This window comes from Chenopodium album, chromosome 22 (assembly GCF_948465745.1).
Source record: "Chenopodium album chromosome 22, dcCheAlbu1.1, whole genome shotgun sequence".
Taxonomy (NCBI): domain Eukaryota; kingdom Viridiplantae; phylum Streptophyta; class Magnoliopsida; order Caryophyllales; family Amaranthaceae; genus Chenopodium; species Chenopodium album.
This window is the reverse complement of record NC_137855.1, coordinates 40930472-40949485: the sequence shown is the minus strand read 5'-3', so window position 1 is coordinate 40949485 and position 19014 is coordinate 40930472. Positions and strand designations below refer to the sequence as shown.

The window sequence follows — 19014 nt, the reverse complement described above, 5'->3', positions numbered from 1 at the left end:
TGAGAGAAAATATGAAGTTGTCGGATCGAAAAAAAAGATAGGATAGTGATAAGATAAAGTTTTGTGATGATAAATGGTGAAAGTGGGATTTGGCAAACCAAGGGTTTTTTATTAGAGAATTCCAAGTTTTACATGTTGATCTTAAACGAACTAGATCTTTTGCTGGTAATTTTAGGAGAATTTCAGTGATCAAATCAATAGGTAAGGACCTTCGATTATCACTCATTGATGTATAATGATTTCGTGCCTCTCTTTGTCAAAGCTAGTTTTCCCTAGCTAGGGCAACCATATACAAGTACTAATTTAAGTTATTTATTTGATACAAAGTTGTTTATTTATATTTAATTACTGAGGCTAGGGGTATTTCAAAAAAAAAAAAAAAAATCAGAGGCTAGGGCTGTGAAAAAAGATGGTTGTTGCGCACGCACTCCACATTGGTATGGTTGTATGATATTGTCCGATTTGGACTTAGCCTGATTGGGGTGTGCATATACTAGTTTTGTGCATGTGCATGTCCGGGTTGTTCATCAATATTTAAAATAAAACTTTTTATCTAAAATATTAATAATGCACAACAAAAAAGAACGGTGGTCGAGAACGGTTATATATAATCACATTCCTTTTGTACGTTGCTAGACCCATTATTTGTAAAGAAATATTGGTATTTTATTGAAAATAAAATTCTAAACCAAATTAAAATATTATTGAAAATAAAACTCTAAAAATGACTTTTTCATCCTACCAAATCTATCCAATTTTTTTTTGTCCTACCAAATCTATCCAATTTTTTATCCTATTTTATAAAAATATATTCAAATAAATCCTACGTGTCATATTAAAGTTAAATTGTTGACTAATGACCCGATTTGAAACGACTCGTGACCCAACTCGATTGACAATTCTATATACCGTGATAAATTAAATCATATTAGATTAATTGTGAAGTATATTATCTTAATCGATTATAATATTTTATAAATAAATGGTGTACGTTTTGAACTATTTCCTTCGATCCAAAAATGATATAAAAAATAAATTTATAATTATTGATAGTTATAATCTAATATTTCTTTTTTTTTTTTTGAAACGTCTAATATTTCTTTTTAATAAAATTATAATTCAATTTGTACCTTTAAAATATTGATATTTTATTGAAAATAAAACTCTAAATTAACAATTTTATCCTAAAATTCTATTCAAATTTAATTGAAAATATTATTTTAAACTAACTTATTAAGTTGGAATGCCAAGTGTCAATGTGTTGTGACCTGACTAAAAGTTTAGCTTTATATATTAGTTATATGATATGATATGATTCGTATGGGACCAATGCAGGGGCAGAGCCAAGGGGGGCTAGGTGGGCCATGGCCTCTCCCTTGGCTCAAGATAAAAGTAATATTTTGCACAAATTTTTATGACTTTTAATGTGGAGGAGTTGGTTTTGGCCATTTGATAGTGGACAAGAGGTCAAATCTTACAACTTAAAATTCTGGTTACGCCACTGGAGTGAAATTGAATGGGACCATCCATTCATAAAACCTAAGTAAGGTCTACGGCTACCCGAGTGGACTAAGACTAAGTATATGGAATAAATGAATAATGGGACCAATGGAGTATATACGAATGAGACGCGCCATTGACTCGACTCGATCATAAGTAAGGTCTTCCATCATTTATCTATGTCTTCTAGATTCTACGTACGTTACAGATTTAGGAGTATTACACGACAGTTTACTTGACTAGTCAGTGGCCGGGAACTTGCTCACAAACTTCTCATCATCTTCCTAATCATATTCTTTAACTATTATAAACTATACTTCATATATATCTGATACAATTTACAATCAACTCGGACCGACTGCCGATCAATCTCTTCGGTTGTGGTTGTGGTTGTGGTTGTGGCTTTCGTTATGTTGATGAGCTGAGGGTTGATCCAACACCCGTCCCCAAACTAACCTAGCATATGTATTTCAGAGGTAAATCTATTATGGTATTTATCATGATCAATTAAGTTTCAAGTGTATGTTTGCTGTTTTCTTTTCTTATAGAATCAATCCATCTAATACAATCTAAATGGTATCTATAGAGCTCAACTGGTAGATTAATCCCCTACTCCAAATTTTATAAAAATGATGGGCTCGAACCTGTGATCTCAAAGTCACGAGGTGAGTTATCTACCATATCCACTATTATCACGGCATTCTTCCAATTAAGTTACCTTGGTAGTACATAGCTCATAAATCAACATATTATTGTTAAATTTGTTATGATTACTCATCTGTCTTGTATAGATGTACAAGTCGCATTGCACTCCTGCCTTGTTCTCTTTATTTATATATTAGTAGTAATTATAAAAAGTTATAAAGTAATATTTTGAAAACACATATCAAAACAAATCTAATCTAATAATTTTTTTTTTTTCATTTCTTATATGCTTTCATGAGTAATTGATCAGCTTAATTCATTAATTAATTTTCAGATTCTATGAATAATTATTGGGAAAATTTGACAATTACCACCTTCTGTTATGTCCATTTTAGCAATTACCACCTTCTATTTTTTTTTTTTGAAAATTACCACCTTCTATTTTCAAAAAATTAGAAGTTACCACCTTCTTGCCCCCCAACTACCACGTGACGTCATTTTGAGCTCATTCTTTCCCTTTTCTCCCTATTTCCCTCACATTTTTCATTCCTAACTCGATTCTCATCCCCCCTTTCACTTTTTTTCCCCCAAACAATCAAAAACACTTCAATTCACTCCTCCAAATCAAAATTGACGAACAATTATTGGTGGTTTGGGGGAAAAAAGTGAAAGGGGAGATGAGAATCCAAATAGAAATGAGAAATGTGAGGGAAGGGAAAGAATGGACCCAAAATGACGTCACGTGGCAGTTGGGGGGCAAGAAGGTGGTGACTTTTGATGTTTTTGAAAATAGAAGGTGGTAATTTTCAAAAAAAAAAAAATAGAAGGTGGTAATTGCTAAAATGGACATAACAGAAGGTGGTAATTGTCAAAATTTTCTAATTATTGACTAAAAATTTATTCCACCAAGCTGGCTTGGTATATTGATATCTTGTTTAGGACCACAAATATGGTGATATTACAGATATAAATTTGGGATTCAGACCACATACATGTAAATATAGGAATATAAGTAAAGAATCTATCAACATCAAGCTCAAGTTGTTAAGGATGTGACATGAAAGTAACGATATTTCACAAAATTAAAGCACCCTAGGTGCCTAGTTAGTAGTCCTTACTCCTTAGTACGTCCTCTCTGTTAATTTTGTTTTACATGTTTGCCAATGCATTTATCAAATTCATTGTATCTTTAATTAATAATACGTGAAAAATTAAAAAGCTGATATTTGAAGTATAATCCACAAAAGATAGTCAAATTAAAGCATTCATATAGTCAAAGTAACGATATTATTAAACGTGTCAACTTAAGTAGAACGGAAAAAACATTCATATATACTGATTGATGTGCATCCAGGCCAGCAGGTGAATTCATTAACTACAAATGCATCCAGAAAGCTCACTCGGTAGCTGAAGGAACCGAACAAGAATGGCAGATATATACAGTATAGTTCAATTCACTATCGAATTATTGTATCCTATAATCAAAGATGAAGTGTCCTTAATACCTGGTTTGCGAGACCAAGTTAAAGATATCTGCAATGAGCTGAATAGCATGTTAGCATTGCTAAAGGATGCAGATAAGAGGGCCGAAGAAGGGGATGAGTCTGTAAAAGAATGGATAAAACAAGTAAGAGCATTGGCTGATGACATAGAAGATGTCATTGAAGAATATAAGTATTTTCAAAAAGAAAATGCATTTGGTAAGGTGATGCAGTATATGTCACTGAAAGTACGAAACATTGCCTCCACCATTGAGTCTTTGCGCGAAAGGGCAAAAGAACTCGGTAGGAGAAAAGACATGTACACCTACTCCTCCTACTCCTGCATCAGGAGCAGCAGTAGTAGTGTTACTCTGCAGGAGCACGACTGCATCCGAATTCAAGGAGCTTATCAACCCACAAGTACTCCTGTGTGCATAACCCAGGAATATGAATTGGTGGGTGTTGAAACAGCTAAACTTGATTTAATAGGGCTGCTAGGCTTTCAGGATTTCGAGGATTTGAGGATATCTCCAATGATAGCTGTGAATCTGTGATTGGCATGAGAGGGCTTGGAAAGACAACAGTTGTTGGGAGTGTTTATAATGATGCACTAGTAAAAGACTACTTCCCTATCCGTGCTTGGGTTCATGTATCCCGGCCATACAACTGTGTCGACGTACTGAAAAGCATGATCAAACAATTTTATGAGGCAACTAATGAAATCAATGTACTTCATAAAATTTCAGCTTGCAGGATCAATCATTGTAACGATGATGGAAGGCCGGACAAGAATGCAGAGGCCTACACTACACTTAATCGGACTGACTCCACTGATGTAGTGTCCTTGCAGAATCTTGTGAGAAGCTATCTTAAGGAGAAGAGGTATCATGAGTATATCCTTAAATTTACAATGTCACTTTCAGTATTATTTCAACATGATCAAAACTGTAGGTCTACGGTATGTGCATATATGTGAATATGTGATGATAGCACAACTTATATACTGTGCTCATTTTAATGCAACAATTTATTGTGTTTGTTCCATTACAACTTATTTTTCAAATTATCTATCAAACTAATGTTTTCATATTCATATTAAGATGTACTGTACTGTTATGATTTTAAGCTTGGTGTTTTAGAGTCATATGTCATGTTTAAAATCCTTGTTTTACTCTTATTAGGTACATGGTTGTTATTGATGATATTCAAGATCATGATAAGGACATGGAGTTGGCAAATTACATCAAAAGTGTGTTACCAATAAATAATAACAAAGGCAGCAAAATAGTAATGACTACACGCTACGAGAATGTAGCCCGTACTTGGCTTGATGGCTCAAATCATGGTTTATACAAACTCAAGCCTTTAACAGAAGAAAAGGCGTTGGAGTTGTTCTGCAAGAAGGCATTTCAAAGCCATAGAGGAGAGTGTCCCTTGTCGTTGCAAGATCTAACTCACGACATTGTCAAAAGATGTGAAGGGCTGCCACTCATTATTTTAGAAATGGGCCGTTTTCTATCTATGAGGTCACATGACCCTTATGAATGGAAAAAGGTGCATCAAAGCCTTGGGTTTTAACTGCAACAAGATTATCTAACAGGAGTTCACAACATCCTGATTCGCAGTTATCACAGTTTGCCTAGTCCCCTGAAGCCTTGTTTCCTGTACTTTGGTTTGTTTCCAAAAGGTTTTCCTGTTGATCGAATGCAGCTCATTCGATTATGGATAGCTGAAGGTTTTATTGTAAGAGAACCTAGCAGTAACTTGACACTCGAAGAAGTCGCTGAAGAATACATCAATCGACTTATTGATATGAACATAGTTGAAGTTGAGCGCACTGATGCTACTGGCAAACCTAAGACACTACGAGTCCATGAATTCCTGTATGAAATAATCCTTTCTAAGGTAAAGGAGTTGAATTTTTGTCACGCTCTTCCAGAAAAGAACTCCAACATTATTGATTTAAGTGTGGAGCCTCGACGATTGTCCATCAACATAGACCATAGCTCCAATAATGCAGTAGCGAATCCAGCAAAGGAGAATGTTATCGGAAGCAAGTCGAACACCCGATCCATCCTGCTGATAACAGATTCAACAGCACCAGTAAAGCTATGGCCCAAGGTGTTCACTAAAGTATTGAATAACAATCGCCAGCTGAAAGTTCTTGATCTATGTAATGCTCCCATAGATGAACTTCCAAAGGAAGTGGGAAAGTTACTTAACTTGCAGTATTTAAGCCTAAGAAATACACAAGTTAAAAGGATTCCAAGCTCTATTGGTAAGCTTCAAGATCTCCAAACATTGGATTTGAAAAAAACTCCCATTCATGAGCTTCCTGCTGAAATCTACGAGCTCCACAAACTACGTCATCTTCTTGCATATTGCTACGAGCATGATCCTGCTTTTAGTCTCCACACCATGAAGACGATAGGAGTGAAGTTACCAAAGGGGGTATTGGAAAATTTTGGGGAGCTACAGAAGCTGGCATTTGTTGATGTGGAGCATAAAAGTACTGTGATCAAGGAGCTAAGAAATTTGAGGCAGTTGAGAAAGCTAGGAATTGTTGGGCTCAAGTTGGAAGATGGGAAAGATCTCTGTGCTGCAATTGAAAAGATGGAATGCCTTCAGTCATTCAGTGTATATTCAAAAAATAAGACTGAATGGATGGATTTAGAGCATTTCCAGTTGCCTCCTTCAACACTTAAACGCCTCTATCTGAATGGACCGTTGATGCCACCATTCCCTAGCTGGATTCTCGAGCTCCACTGCCTAGTGAAAATTCGTCTAAGGTGGTCATGCTTAGACGATGTTGATCCTCTTGAATGCCTGGAAACATTGCCTAGTTTAGTGGAACTTCAGTTGTTGGATGCATATTGTGGTGACACTTTAAAAATTAGCGCCGCAGGGTTCAAGAAGCTTAAGATTCTCCATCTCCTTGATTTGCAAGCTCTCAAGACTTTGACTATATACAAAGGTGCTTTGCCTCTACTTCAGCAGATGGCAATCGGCGAAAGTCCAAGACTGCAGGTGCCACTGGGAATCATGTACCTCCCGAGGCTAGAAACACTCACTTTCTTTGATACACCAAGGGAATTTGATCTTAGCCTTCTCCAAAATGGGCAATATCATTCCGTTGTCAAACATGTACCTGATGTTAGATTTCTGAAGAGTGGCCAAAGGTTATGGCATACATGAAAACATGCAAAAGCAGAATAATATACAATATAAGCAAATTCATATTGAGAGTAATTTTAACTTCCATGAACTTCTATACAACTGTTCTTATGTAGTTAAGTCTCTGTTACAAGTCTGAATACCAAAGAATTAATTGCTAATATTGGAATCTAGTTCACTGTCAATTGCATCTTCCAGCTACACATATTCGACAGCAATCGACAACATATGATTGATATCAGTTAATGTTGGCTGTTCACATTTGAACCTACTCAAGTTAAACCTCAACGGACAACAAAATTTGCCCTAATAAGTTGGTATAATAAGAGTCCTATGACTACTCCTATCCAACCTTAATATTGTTATGATTCTATAAGTAGGAGTTTGATGGCATACCAAGCAACATCAACCTATACATCATTGGTGAAACCAAGAAATTTATTTGAGAGGACTGAAACCAATTTGGAACAGATCGAATATTGACGTACATTCAAGACAAGCTTGTAGTCTTACTTAACCCTAAACTTGGTCCCTTAAGAAGTATAAATGTAAAAATATTACCATGTGCAGGCGCATTGGCTATGAAAATTGGGTGGATTTATATCAGTAAAGAGTAGCAATTTGGCATTAATAAACCACCTGAGGCCAATTTTCATAAAAAAGAAGTCCAAAACTATAAAAGAGTCTGTCAACTAGTAGGGTTCAGCAAAATAATTTTGTTTCAGCAAGATAATTTCATTTTAGCATAAATAAGTACAGTTCTTTTAACATAAGTCGACGAGAACATAACTTTACGTTATTCTTTGTTAAACACAAAGGCAAAAGCATGCAGAATAATTCTAGATTTTATGCGTGGATTTAATTGTGTTACTATTAGTCCAAAAATAAGAGACCAAAAATATTTAACTGTCATGTGAGACTAAAATAGGGTCACAAACACAACATAAACCCAAAATGAGAGCAAAATCTCAAAAGCAAAAATGCTGACAGGAGGAAAAAAATTTGCAATGAAGGTTAAACAACTGACTATTTTCTTGACTTCTTTTTTGATTTAGATCCACCAGTATGCTGAGAGGCTGCTTTCGAGTTGTTAGCTTGGCTTGCCTTTGAATTTGTAGCCTTTGTATCAGCATTATCAGCCCCAGAACTGCGAACAGGGCCATCAGAAGTTCCAGCTTCCTGTTTATCCCGAGATACAGCACCCTGGGAGCCTCTAACGTGAGCTGCCCTCTTATCCTTTCTCCTGGGTCTAAAGGTAGATCTCTCCCTCTTTGGCAACCAACGCTCTGGGTCTGGTGGGGGGCCGGGATTAGCAGGGTCAAATCCCTTTGGATATCTTGGCTTTCTTTTCCTTTTCTTCTTAGTTTTATCCTTGTTCTTAATCTCATCATGCCCTTCAATATTCACAAGACGAGATCCATTTTCAGCGGGCTTTGCCCCAGAGGTTGTTTCAAGCTCATCTACATTAATTCCCTTCAAACCAGGAAGTGATTTGAGCTTCTTTTCGTAAGCTTCAGCCTTTTCAACATTGACATGAGCAGCAGTAGTCACTAATCCCACCAAAGCATCAACATTGCTATTCTTCTTAACAAGTTCCTCAAACAACCCCAAAGCCTCTTTCTGTCTACCATGCTTTAGCTTAAAAGCAGCAGCCTCTTGCATGATAACAGTAAGTTTGTTGTCTTCAGTCATTGCATTGGACCACCATTTGATTGCATTGTCTAATACAACCTCAGCACCATCAATATCTCCTAAACGTTCTTTCAAGATAACAATGGTGGCCACGGTAGCAGGCATGTGTTGGATATCAGAGATTTTTGAAAGGGACTCGGCAGCAACTAGAAAGTGACCAGCAGCAGCAGCAACCTGGGCTCTGGCAAGGAGAAATACCTTTGACTTGTCAGGGGACTTTCCAGCAAACTGCCCCAGCACTTCTTCGGCTCTGCCAGCCTTGTTCTCCCTGACCAGTACTGCAGCTTGAAGCAGCACAGGCGTCACACTGTCTGGAAACATTCCCACTAAAGCAGTAACAAGTTCCCGAGCCTGAAAATTAGATAGTGCATTCAATGCTACTTCATGTCTTAAATATACACTATTAAGTATGAGTTGGTGCAGAAATGGTGCACAAGGATATATTATAATTAAAAATAAAGAAACAAACAAGTAAACATGTGACAGACACTTTGTTAAAGACAAGACTGAAGTTACCTGGTCAATTTTGTTAGCATGAATAAGCAAAAGAGCTCGATTAACATAGACTGCTTCCTTCTGCTTGACTGAGAGTTTTGACTCCAGCGCATGAGCCAGCCGGAACTGGCCTCCATCACCTTTCTCTATAAGCCTATCAAGCTTCTTCAGGCTGTCAGAAACTTCTTTTGGACCTCGAAGGGAAATTAAGTTGTTTGTTGCGATAGCAAGGGACGATTCATCAGCTAAATTCTGTTTTATCATGTTTAAGTATGCTTGCACAGCTTCTTGTGTATTTCCAAGGAGCTGAAAAGACAGGAAAATTTAGCCTTTCAGCAAATCTACATTCAAAGGTAAAGGAAGTCAGATGCCACACGATTTATACCTGCTGAACATATGCCAGTTGAACAGCTATAGGCGCCAATTCATTTTCTATATCGTCATCTGCCCAGTTATCTTCCATCAGGGATTCCTGGCCCACTCTGAAAACATATAAATAAATCATTAGTCTTCAAGATCAACTCAAAGATCCTTTCAACAATAATGTAATTATCTCCCAAGTCCCCGACTCCGGAGGCTTTTTTCTGTTTTGCATAAATGTTTCACAGCAGATATTACTCACTGATCATGATAATATATCTCAGAAGAGATGAACACACTCAACTATGCAAAACAATTCTATACTTGGTAATGAACTAAAAATCTTGGATAAATATGAGTATTTGACTTCAAGTCACCAACTGACCAAAACTGCTAAAACTCTCATTTGCAAAACAATACATAGTGCCGCAATTACGAAGTGACCCATGACAGAGAAAATGCTGGCATGTGCTTGAAAGTGGTGTAGAAGTAGTGGAGAGAGGCACAAATCAGCAAGTGCTACTGAACAATATGACCTAGGAATATAAAGATGGAGTTACGAACGACATACATTTAGCTTAAAAGCATGCAAATCTCCTTCTAGCCTTCCAGAACAAAAGAAGGAAAACAATTAGAATCTTACCTTCTAGCGGACAGCAAAAGCTGTTCTGCATCCACAAATTTATTTGTCTCGATTAAAGAGCAAGCAGTGTTATACGCCAGTTCAAAGCTGCTTGTTGGTTTAACCTTGAGAGCTTCCAGAACTCTTTTCACCTCGGATGACCGTCCTGCTCCCACAAGACCAGCAACGAAGTTGATCTCTAGAGAGTCAATACCTAAGTTTTGAAGCTTTTGATAAATGTCTAGGCAAGCATCCATCCTTCCCAAACGATACAATATCTGGGATTCTAGCAACATAGTTACAGTGCTCCTCTCCTGACTTTGCAAGGATTCCAAAGCTTCATCTAGTTTGTTTAGCCTGTACAAACAATATGCCTATGAAGCATATGACCATAAAAAAGAGCATTTATTAATCCGTCAACAAACAAAACTTGAAATGAGAAGTATATGATTGGCAAAATGATAACTGCATATGGAGAGAAAGGAAGTCAAGACACTTAAACTTGAGTAAAACTTGAGAAATCATTGAAACAGACAAGGAAAGAAATAAACATATCTATAAATTCTTTTCCATACCCACCCATAAATATAGGATACAAGCAATCTAGTCAGTGACATTTTATTATTTTAACCATGTGGTGCAATGATTTCGCTATAGACTGGACCCCGCATCACATTCCTAAATAACTTAAATCCATCTCCAATTAAAACAATGCATCCAGGACTTCTATGAGCACAAGGTCCAACAGAAAAAGAAATCCAAGAATGAGGAAACTTCATTGGTATCATCTCAAATAACCATACACTAATACCTTGTATTAAAAAATTTGAGGAAGTAAAAAACTGATGACCTTATCCAATGGAGTCAAAAGATTCAATGTTGTTTAACTTTCAGACTATATTGGACTAAAGAAATTTAAATGTCTTATTAATTTGCCTACGATTCTTTTCTATTTAAGGTAGACAGGTAGTACACACGTGTCCTATCAGATTACAGGTCAACCAAAATTAGCCCCTTGTTATCAGAAAGATAAAATTGTGAATATACTCAAAACTAGAAACTAAACCACGTGAGGCTTGCAAGCACAACAAAAAAAATAAACCTCAACATCCAGCAATAAGCTAGGTATTGCTAATACGCCTTTAACATGGATATACCACCATTAAAAGCCCTCTTTCATTTTTTGGGCAATTGGTATGCTTTCAAATGTATACTGTAGTGCTGTTTATCTAATTCAAACATAAACAGAAACCAAGGTAGAACATCAATGTCAAATATGAGTTACAAAATTCAACATGTTCATACCTTCAGGAAATTTAGATCAATCGGAAGCCTCTGTGAAGACTGAATAACCGCAAAAGCTTCATCAATGTTATCAGCTTTTATTAGAGCTACAATCTTGCACCGAAGAGCGTCCTCATCACCCGGAGCACTTGACAGAACTGAAAGAGTGCTTCCACAAATTAAAGTTAGAAATTTATCTAAATAACTGAAACTCTGATATAGACAAAGAGAGGAATAGAGACCTTGTTCTGCGACTTTGGTGGCCTGCTCATATTCTGAGCGTCCAATGAATTTATTAAGAGAAGTAAAGAGATCCTCAATGGCAATGGTGGGCTGTGAGGAAGACCCTTTGGGTTTCTCCTTGGCTTTTGGTGCCATTGACTAAAAAAGTAAGCCAAAATGGAAAATGATCAAACTTACAATAAACAATAACAAGTATTTGAATAAGATAGAGAATAGTTATAAGAAGTAAAAAACCAAATGCTCAAAACATCTCTTCATCAAAGTCTAATAGACAAACCAAATTTGAATGTATTCCAATTGATTCAAGATTTCAGCCACTAAATCTTTATAGCAAATGAGATGTACCCAATATGAGTTGAGAAGAGCAAGTAGACAAACTAGTTACTAATGATAGTGACATAAGAAGGATACAGCCAACAACTAATTAAGACACACACATACATATCAGCTCAAAAAGAAAGTAAACATCAGTTTACACCATGGTTTCACTTTGATTCATAAGCATAGCATGAAAACCATCAACGAACACTTAACCAATTTCAATTAGTGATCACAGAATAACAATTAGATTGTCTCGCACAAATTACCTGCACTGGGCCAACAATAGTATTATATTGTTATTTCTAATAGATATCATTCAGCAAGAATTTCCTCAATTTCAACCTATGACAATCATAAAGCAAAATCTACTCTAAAAAACCTCATCCACCCCAATCAAATCGAGATCATTGCACACAAGTGACACAAGCCACCAAAAAAAAAAAAGTTGAGAGTTTTAGCTCACAAAAATTAAAATTAAGAATGATGGGGTTTTCAGTATATAAAAAAGAGGACTGCATCTAACTGTAACCCTTTCTCTTTTGATTTTCGATCATCAAATTTAATGGAAAGAAAGAAAAGGTGGGGAATTCTATAGTTTGAGGCAGGCATAAAAATGCCAAATTTGTGACAGAAGAAAAAAAGAAAGGAATCCCAAACCAAAAATTCACAAGCAAGGTGAAGCTCTAATGGCTAGATCGTAGAGACGGATACCAAGTTGAAGATAAAGATTGATGATTAGAAACTCCCTCATATTGTTTCCCGATACTTCGTATGCATCTTATCCTCTCCCAATTTCACCAAAAAAAATCAGCAAACCCAATATAGAACTCTAAATTAAAATTCAATCTGTATTCACTGTTAACACTCTTCCGCATTAAATCCTAAATTCAGAATAACACTTTTGCATTTACTTTAATAAACTAATGATTAAATGGATGATTTTGCAATAGCATGCTACACTTAAAGAACAAGTTTTTGATTGATGAATCAGGGCCATCCTGAGCCAGGGCAAGATAAGCGGCCCCGCGACCGCCCTCGCCCTGGGAGAATAGGTACATTTTCATGTTCAATCCTAACATTGAAGGGTTATAATCAAAATTCTGCAAACTCATCTATCAATCAAATCTGACCCAATTATCAAATTAGGCTCGAAAAATAACGTTAAATTCATCTCTCTTTATAAAATCAACAAAATTCTAGCAACAAATTCACTCATTACGATCTTTCATTAATTCAATAGTCGACAATCGAAGAACCCTAAATTGACTATACTGATAATTAGAATAAACTAAATAAACGGTAGATAAACCCTAGATTGTGAAATTGAAATTCGATGGTTTGAAAAAAAAAAAAAAAAAAAGAAATAATCTTACCTTAAAAGCTGCTTCAATAGATGAGCCAAAGATTAAAAATCGCTTCAATGGAGAAATCAGTACGCTTCAATGGAGGAAAGAGGGAGATGAGGAATTATAAGACTAGTAGTTAAAATGACTCTAACGAGGGCATATCTGTCCACCTACTTTTATCCCACTTGGAAAAAAAATGTCATAACATGCCGCGTTGGTATTTTATAACTTGTATAAATATTAAATAAGATCGTATCATAATACCTCTTATGTGAAATACCAACGTGTGTTATTAGAGTTATTCATTGAAAATTTGTTAGAGGAAAAACATGTAAAAGTAACAAATAGAAAAAAGAAGAAAGATACGAGGTACGAGTACTCGTAACACTAAATATTAACATTCATATTATGCATCCAAAAAAACTTCTTATACCATCGTCAAAACAAACAACCAAACCAATTGCACTTAACGTTATATTCAATTCAACTTATACCATTCAAAATTCTGTAAATTCGGAAATTCGATCAAATCTAATTAGAATAGTTCCCGTAAAAAAAAATAGAATAGTTGAGCTGAATCTTTATTAAATACGGAGTAAGTCAAGTGGTGTTTATTTGAAACACCTAAAAAATCACATTATCTTTTTCTTATAAGTTAAATAGGCCTCCTAATTGGATTAGGCCGGATTTAATCTGAGATGATTTAATTGCTTGATTTGAATAAAATTTGATTGTACGCTAATCCATTAGGAATTAATATGTCAATGAAATCTTAATAGATTTGTAATTGATATTGTGTACATTTTCCAAATATATAAATTTCTTAAGTTTTTGCATTTGGAGTTAAAGATATAGCGATAAAGAATTGCAATAAAATGATATGGTTTCAATCTAAATGGATCCAAACTTATTTGCTTATGTGATTTGGAAAAAAGTAAACCTAATTGGTTTTGATCTGATATATAGATGTGACTAACTTTGTTTGTATACATCAAACCTTGAGAAAAACATATACGAGTAATATCAAAGAGATGTCATTAATTTGTATTAACATACATTTTTCAAATATGTAATTATCATATATATTTTAATTACTTGATTAAGTTCTTATTTGGTTGGATAATATTTTCCTTGAAAATGGAAATTCCTAGGCAATAGCTAAAATATGTTGTGTTTAGTTAGAAATTACCAAGGGAAATAAATGTAAATTCCCACATAACATGGGAAATAACTCACCAAGCCCCCCCCCCCCCCCCCCCCCACAAAGGTGAGTGAATTCCTACAATATATAGAAATACAACTTTATTATCATATAAGATGTGTCATTGGAGTGGTGATCAAAGTTCAATTTTAATGAATATAAAGGTTATGGCTTATGGGTTCAAATATTAATGCTAACAAATAATAAATTTTTTTGAGGAAATATTAGTAATTAATATAGGTGACATGGCGACACGTGGCAAGATTGGCAACACATGGCAAGATTACAATCCTTGCCATGAGTTTTAATATATATATTGATTGATTGATTGATTGATGATTGATTGATTGATGATTGATTGATTGATTGATTGATTGATATTGATACTCCTTTTTATATACTTAAAAAAAAAAAAGCATCACTTGAGTTTTCATATTTGTTGAGCCACAATTTTGACTATCAATATCTTTAATTATACCTTATATTATTACATTATATTTATAAATTATATTACATATTAGTTAAAACATTTAGTCAAAAGTAACCTACGAATTGTACAAAATCCAAGTGACACATTAAAAAAAAAAAAAAGGGAGATAGTAGAGTAAAATTAACTTGAAGTTTGGGTAGAAACTATATACCGACAATCTATCTATAACTAATACTAAAAGAACAACCGTTGACATCATTCATTTATCTAAATTGTATACGTGTCAACTTCTCCTTCAAAATTAACCTGCCTACACTTTTTTTTTTCTCTTTCACATTTTTTTTTAAGTTGAATAAATATGGACTACAAAATATTTTAATACATAATACTGTACATTAAACTCTTCACAATTTTTTTAATAAACCTTTTGACAACTCTTTACCCAATGCAATATTATTTTACGATTTTTTTTACGGAGTATTATTTAAATAGCTCTCTTTTTTTCATCATACCCGTGTGCATCGCACGAGAGCTAATCTAGTATTGTACTATGATAGAAAAGATATACTGTGTAGTGCGGATGACAATGAGTAGGGTCTAGTAATACCCACATTCGATTTTTTTTTTCGTCCATACCCAAACCCAACCCTACCTAGACCTTTAGGGTCTACTCTTTGAGACCCCTTACTCGGCCTTTATGGGTTCAGTAGAGTCGGAGTAGGGCCGATTAGGTTCCTTTACTTTTTTTCCCCAAGTTTTTAATCATATTGTTTTTAATGTACAATTGCATATCGCACGCAAAAAAAAAAAAAAAAAAAACCTCCAGTACATGAGAACATTACCAATTCGTAAGACAATTATAAAATCGGCGTTGTGGATGGTAACCGGCGACTCGTCAAAACGAAATGTGGCGAAGTACTAAAGTTGAGGACTTGAGGTTTCTTTGTTTGAAAATTGAAACTTTGGACCGATAAAACAAAATGTGGGATATGCGCTGAGTCGGCTATAAGCTCCCTACATAGTACATTCAGGGTTTTACAAGTATTATTTGATTTTGATTTAGATTTTTTTTTTATTTTTTTTTGGGAAATTTAATAATTGGGCGGGTCTCTGAGTTTGAATACATTATACCTGAACCCTTACCCTGCCCGATACCACCTATACCACCTATACCCATACCATACCCGTGCCCATAGAGTCTATAAAAATTAGACCCAAGCTCGTGTTTAGGGTAGGGACATAGGGTCCGACAGGGTTTGGGCAAGTTCATGGACTCATTGTCATCTCTACTCGTACTCCATACTTTCGTAGTCCTTATGTAGAGACGTAGAGTTATGACTAATGTCTAATGATAAACTATATGCCTATAGCCTACACAGAGTAGTTTTTTGCCAAAATTATACTCCATACTCCATATCAATTGACCGTAGTTAGGGCCTGTTCACATTTACTTAATTTCAGTTCATCTTCAATCAGTTCAGTTCAGTTGAACTCCTAATTTCCTTCTCTCATAAAATATTTATTTCAACTCTAATTAGTTCAATTCAGTTCAGTTCAATAAATGTGAACAAGCCAAGATTGGTCTAGTGGAAAGATTGTACCTTCCAACCTTGAGGTTGGGGGTTCAATCCCTACTAGAGGCATATTGAGGGTGGGATCCCTTATCCTTTCCCCTTAGTTTCAAAGTGTCTAACCCGTAAATATCGGACCAAAAAAAACCGTGAGGGTTGAGGTTTGGTGAGGGTCCTTCTTAGAGCTGGGCATGGGCCGGGTCAGCACGCGGGCGGCCCGGGCACGGCCCGAGGATGGCCCGGCACGGCACGGCCCGCTGAGTGGCCCGGCCCGGCACGACGGCACGCCCCTCGTGCCTCGTGCGGGCTGCGTTAAAAAAAAACAAAAAATGGCCCGGCACGAGCCCGTGAAATGGCCCGCCGGCACGGCCCGAGGCACGGCCCGTGGGTAACGGCTAGTTGGCAGCAGCTCTATTTCCCTCCAACGGCTATATATGCAATTTTTACAATTATTATATAGTATGACTCACTGTTTTTCTTCTGTTTATGTTCCTTGCATTCATTCTTTCCTTCAAAATGCATGTTTATTTGCTCAACTTCTTTCTCAACATCGATCACAACAAGATTACAATGATTATGTTCCACAAATGGAGGCTAAATGGCGTAAATATTACACTAAGCTTCCTATGGTTTATATGTTTGCTTCTATTTTAGATCCTAGATCAAAGTATGATGGCACATTTATGCTAATTGATATTTACTATGAATGCATGCAACTCGGTGATGGTGCCGAAGAATATAAAAATCATGTGAAAGATAAATTTTTTGAGTTATATAGAGTTTATGAATCTAAATATGGAACCGTCACTCATTTTGCCCCTTCTCAAACATCCAAAAGCGTAAGTAAAACGGGCAAAAGTTTGGCGGCCCAAGCTGCTAACATGTTATCTAAGTTTTCAGGTAGTGGATCATCATCAAGGCGAACACAAAGCGATGTTTCGGAGTTGCAAATGTACTTAAACTACGACTTCATGAAAGGCTTGGACGAAGATTCGAGGTTGGGGATGGACATCCTAGATTGGTGGAAATCCCAAAGCACAAAGCATCCAATTTTGGCGGCAATGGCACGTGATATTTTCAGCATCCAAGCCTCCTCCGTTGCCTCCGAACGAGCTTTTAGTGCTTCGGGAAGGGTTCTAGACGATAGAAGAACAAGTTTGTTGCCCGAAACACTAGAAATGTGTGTTTGCTTGAAGGATTGGATGGATGCCCAAGAACGCATCCAAGATCGTACTTTTACGGCCAACGACAACATCGATGGTTCCGATCGTTCTGGTTCAACTAGCTCCTCCGCATTAGCTAGTGAACATGAAGCCGAAGATGAAGACGAAGAAGATAATGAAGACCTTGATTGAAGATTACCAACAACTCGAGAATTAATATTAATTAGCGAAAATTCTAGTATTTCCTATGTACTCTATTAATTAGTGAAAATGTTAGTATTTCCTATGTTGGCTATGTACTCTATTAACATTAGCCGTATAATAAAATAACAAAATAAGTTATTCATCAATTATTGTTAGTTGTACACTTGTACTTCATATTATCTTTTACTTAATAAATTTTTATGAATGAATTTTTTCAACTTTTAATTTTATGGAATATGTTATATTGTTATTTAATTTTTGTCTAATACTTATATAGTTATATGAATAATATGATATATAGTAAATTATGAATGAACAATAAATATTAATATAATTTAAACAATATTTAATATAACTTAACTCCATAAAAAATTTAATAATTATTAAATTCAAATATTAAATTGTATAATTATTCAATTCAATTTTTTCTTTCATAAAAAAAATTCAAGTTTTTTTAAAGTTTTTTTTAATTGTTTTTTTTAAAAAAGAAAAAGAAAAAAGGGTAAGCCGTGGGCCGGCACGGTGGCCGGCACGACGGGCGGCCCGGCACGGCACGACCGGCACGGTGGGCCGTGCCGTGCCGTGGACAGGGGAAGCTTGAAGGCCGGCACGGCACGGCACGGCCCGCCTCCACCGTGGGCCGGCACGGCCCGGCACGACACTGTTCATGGCCCGCCTAGGCACGGCCCACGGTAGGCCCGGCACGGCCCATGCCCAGCATTAGTCCTTCTCCTTACCGAAAAAAAAAAACGGGAGTACTTCCGAGCAAACAGACAACCTTGGAGTTCTTTACTGTTGAGTGTTGACAATCAATCAATAACAATATACTAAAAGACACACCAGCAATGACACGTGTCATTTTCTGGTGTGTCCTTTAGTTTTTTTTTATAAAAAAAAATCAATTCTTTTACATAAATAAAAAAACATAAAAAGATTTATTATATCTTTGTAAAATATATATTGATACCATTAATTTAAGTATGAAAATAAAAATAAAATCAGATTCTTAACCTAATTTGTGATACATAATATTATGTACTACTCTACCATTTTCACAACAGGATTTTTTTCAAAAAAAAGTTTTTAGTGTTCAATTATGTATGAAAAGCTTGCTAGGAATGTTTCAAAAAAAAAAAAAAAAAAAAAAAAAAAAAAAAAAAAAAAAGCTTGCTAGGAAAGACATGAAAAAAATATTTGAAGTCGGTTGAAAAAAAAATTGCATAAGAGAGAATGAAATAATACGTAGTAGTGGGTAAAAAGGAAACTCTATTTAAGGGCTAAA

The 19014-nt window shown here is 35.6% G+C and overlaps 3 protein-coding genes across 3 annotated transcripts; 2 read left to right on the top strand and 1 right to left on the bottom strand.

Moving 5' to 3' along the window:
* Positions 1 to 1731: 1731 nt before the first annotated feature.
* Positions 1732 to 6887, top strand: LOC145605999 (disease resistance protein RPM1-like). Its single transcript, XM_081662063.1, has 4 exons — positions 1732 to 1976; positions 2087 to 2165; positions 3500 to 4508; positions 4808 to 6887. Exon 4 carries the CDS (start codon positions 5331 to 5333, stop codon positions 6819 to 6821), a length of 1491 nt encoding a protein of 496 aa, XP_081518189.1. The 5' UTR covers positions 1732 to 1976; positions 2087 to 2165; positions 3500 to 4508; positions 4808 to 5330; the 3' UTR covers positions 6822 to 6887.
* On the top strand, positions 3572 to 5204 carry LOC145604477 (disease resistance protein RPP13-like). Its single transcript, XM_081660362.1, has 3 exons — positions 3572 to 4046; positions 4133 to 4508; positions 4808 to 5204. The coding sequence occupies exons 1-3, from the start codon at positions 3572 to 3574 to the stop codon at positions 5202 to 5204; spliced, it is 1248 nt and encodes a 415-aa protein (XP_081516488.1).
* A 740-nt stretch (positions 6888 to 7627) lies between the features above and the next one.
* LOC145605445 (uncharacterized) lies at positions 7628 to 13306 on the bottom strand. The gene is made up of 7 exons (XM_081661497.1): positions 13191 to 13306; positions 11496 to 11634; positions 11275 to 11411; positions 9991 to 10343; positions 9373 to 9469; positions 9009 to 9293; positions 7628 to 8843 (listed from the first exon to the last, which is right to left on the bottom strand). Exons 2-7 carry the CDS (start codon positions 11629 to 11631, stop codon positions 7827 to 7829), a joined length of 2025 nt encoding a protein of 674 aa, XP_081517623.1. The 5' UTR covers positions 11632 to 11634; positions 13191 to 13306; the 3' UTR covers positions 7628 to 7826.
* Positions 13307 to 19014: the final 5708 nt, after the last annotated feature.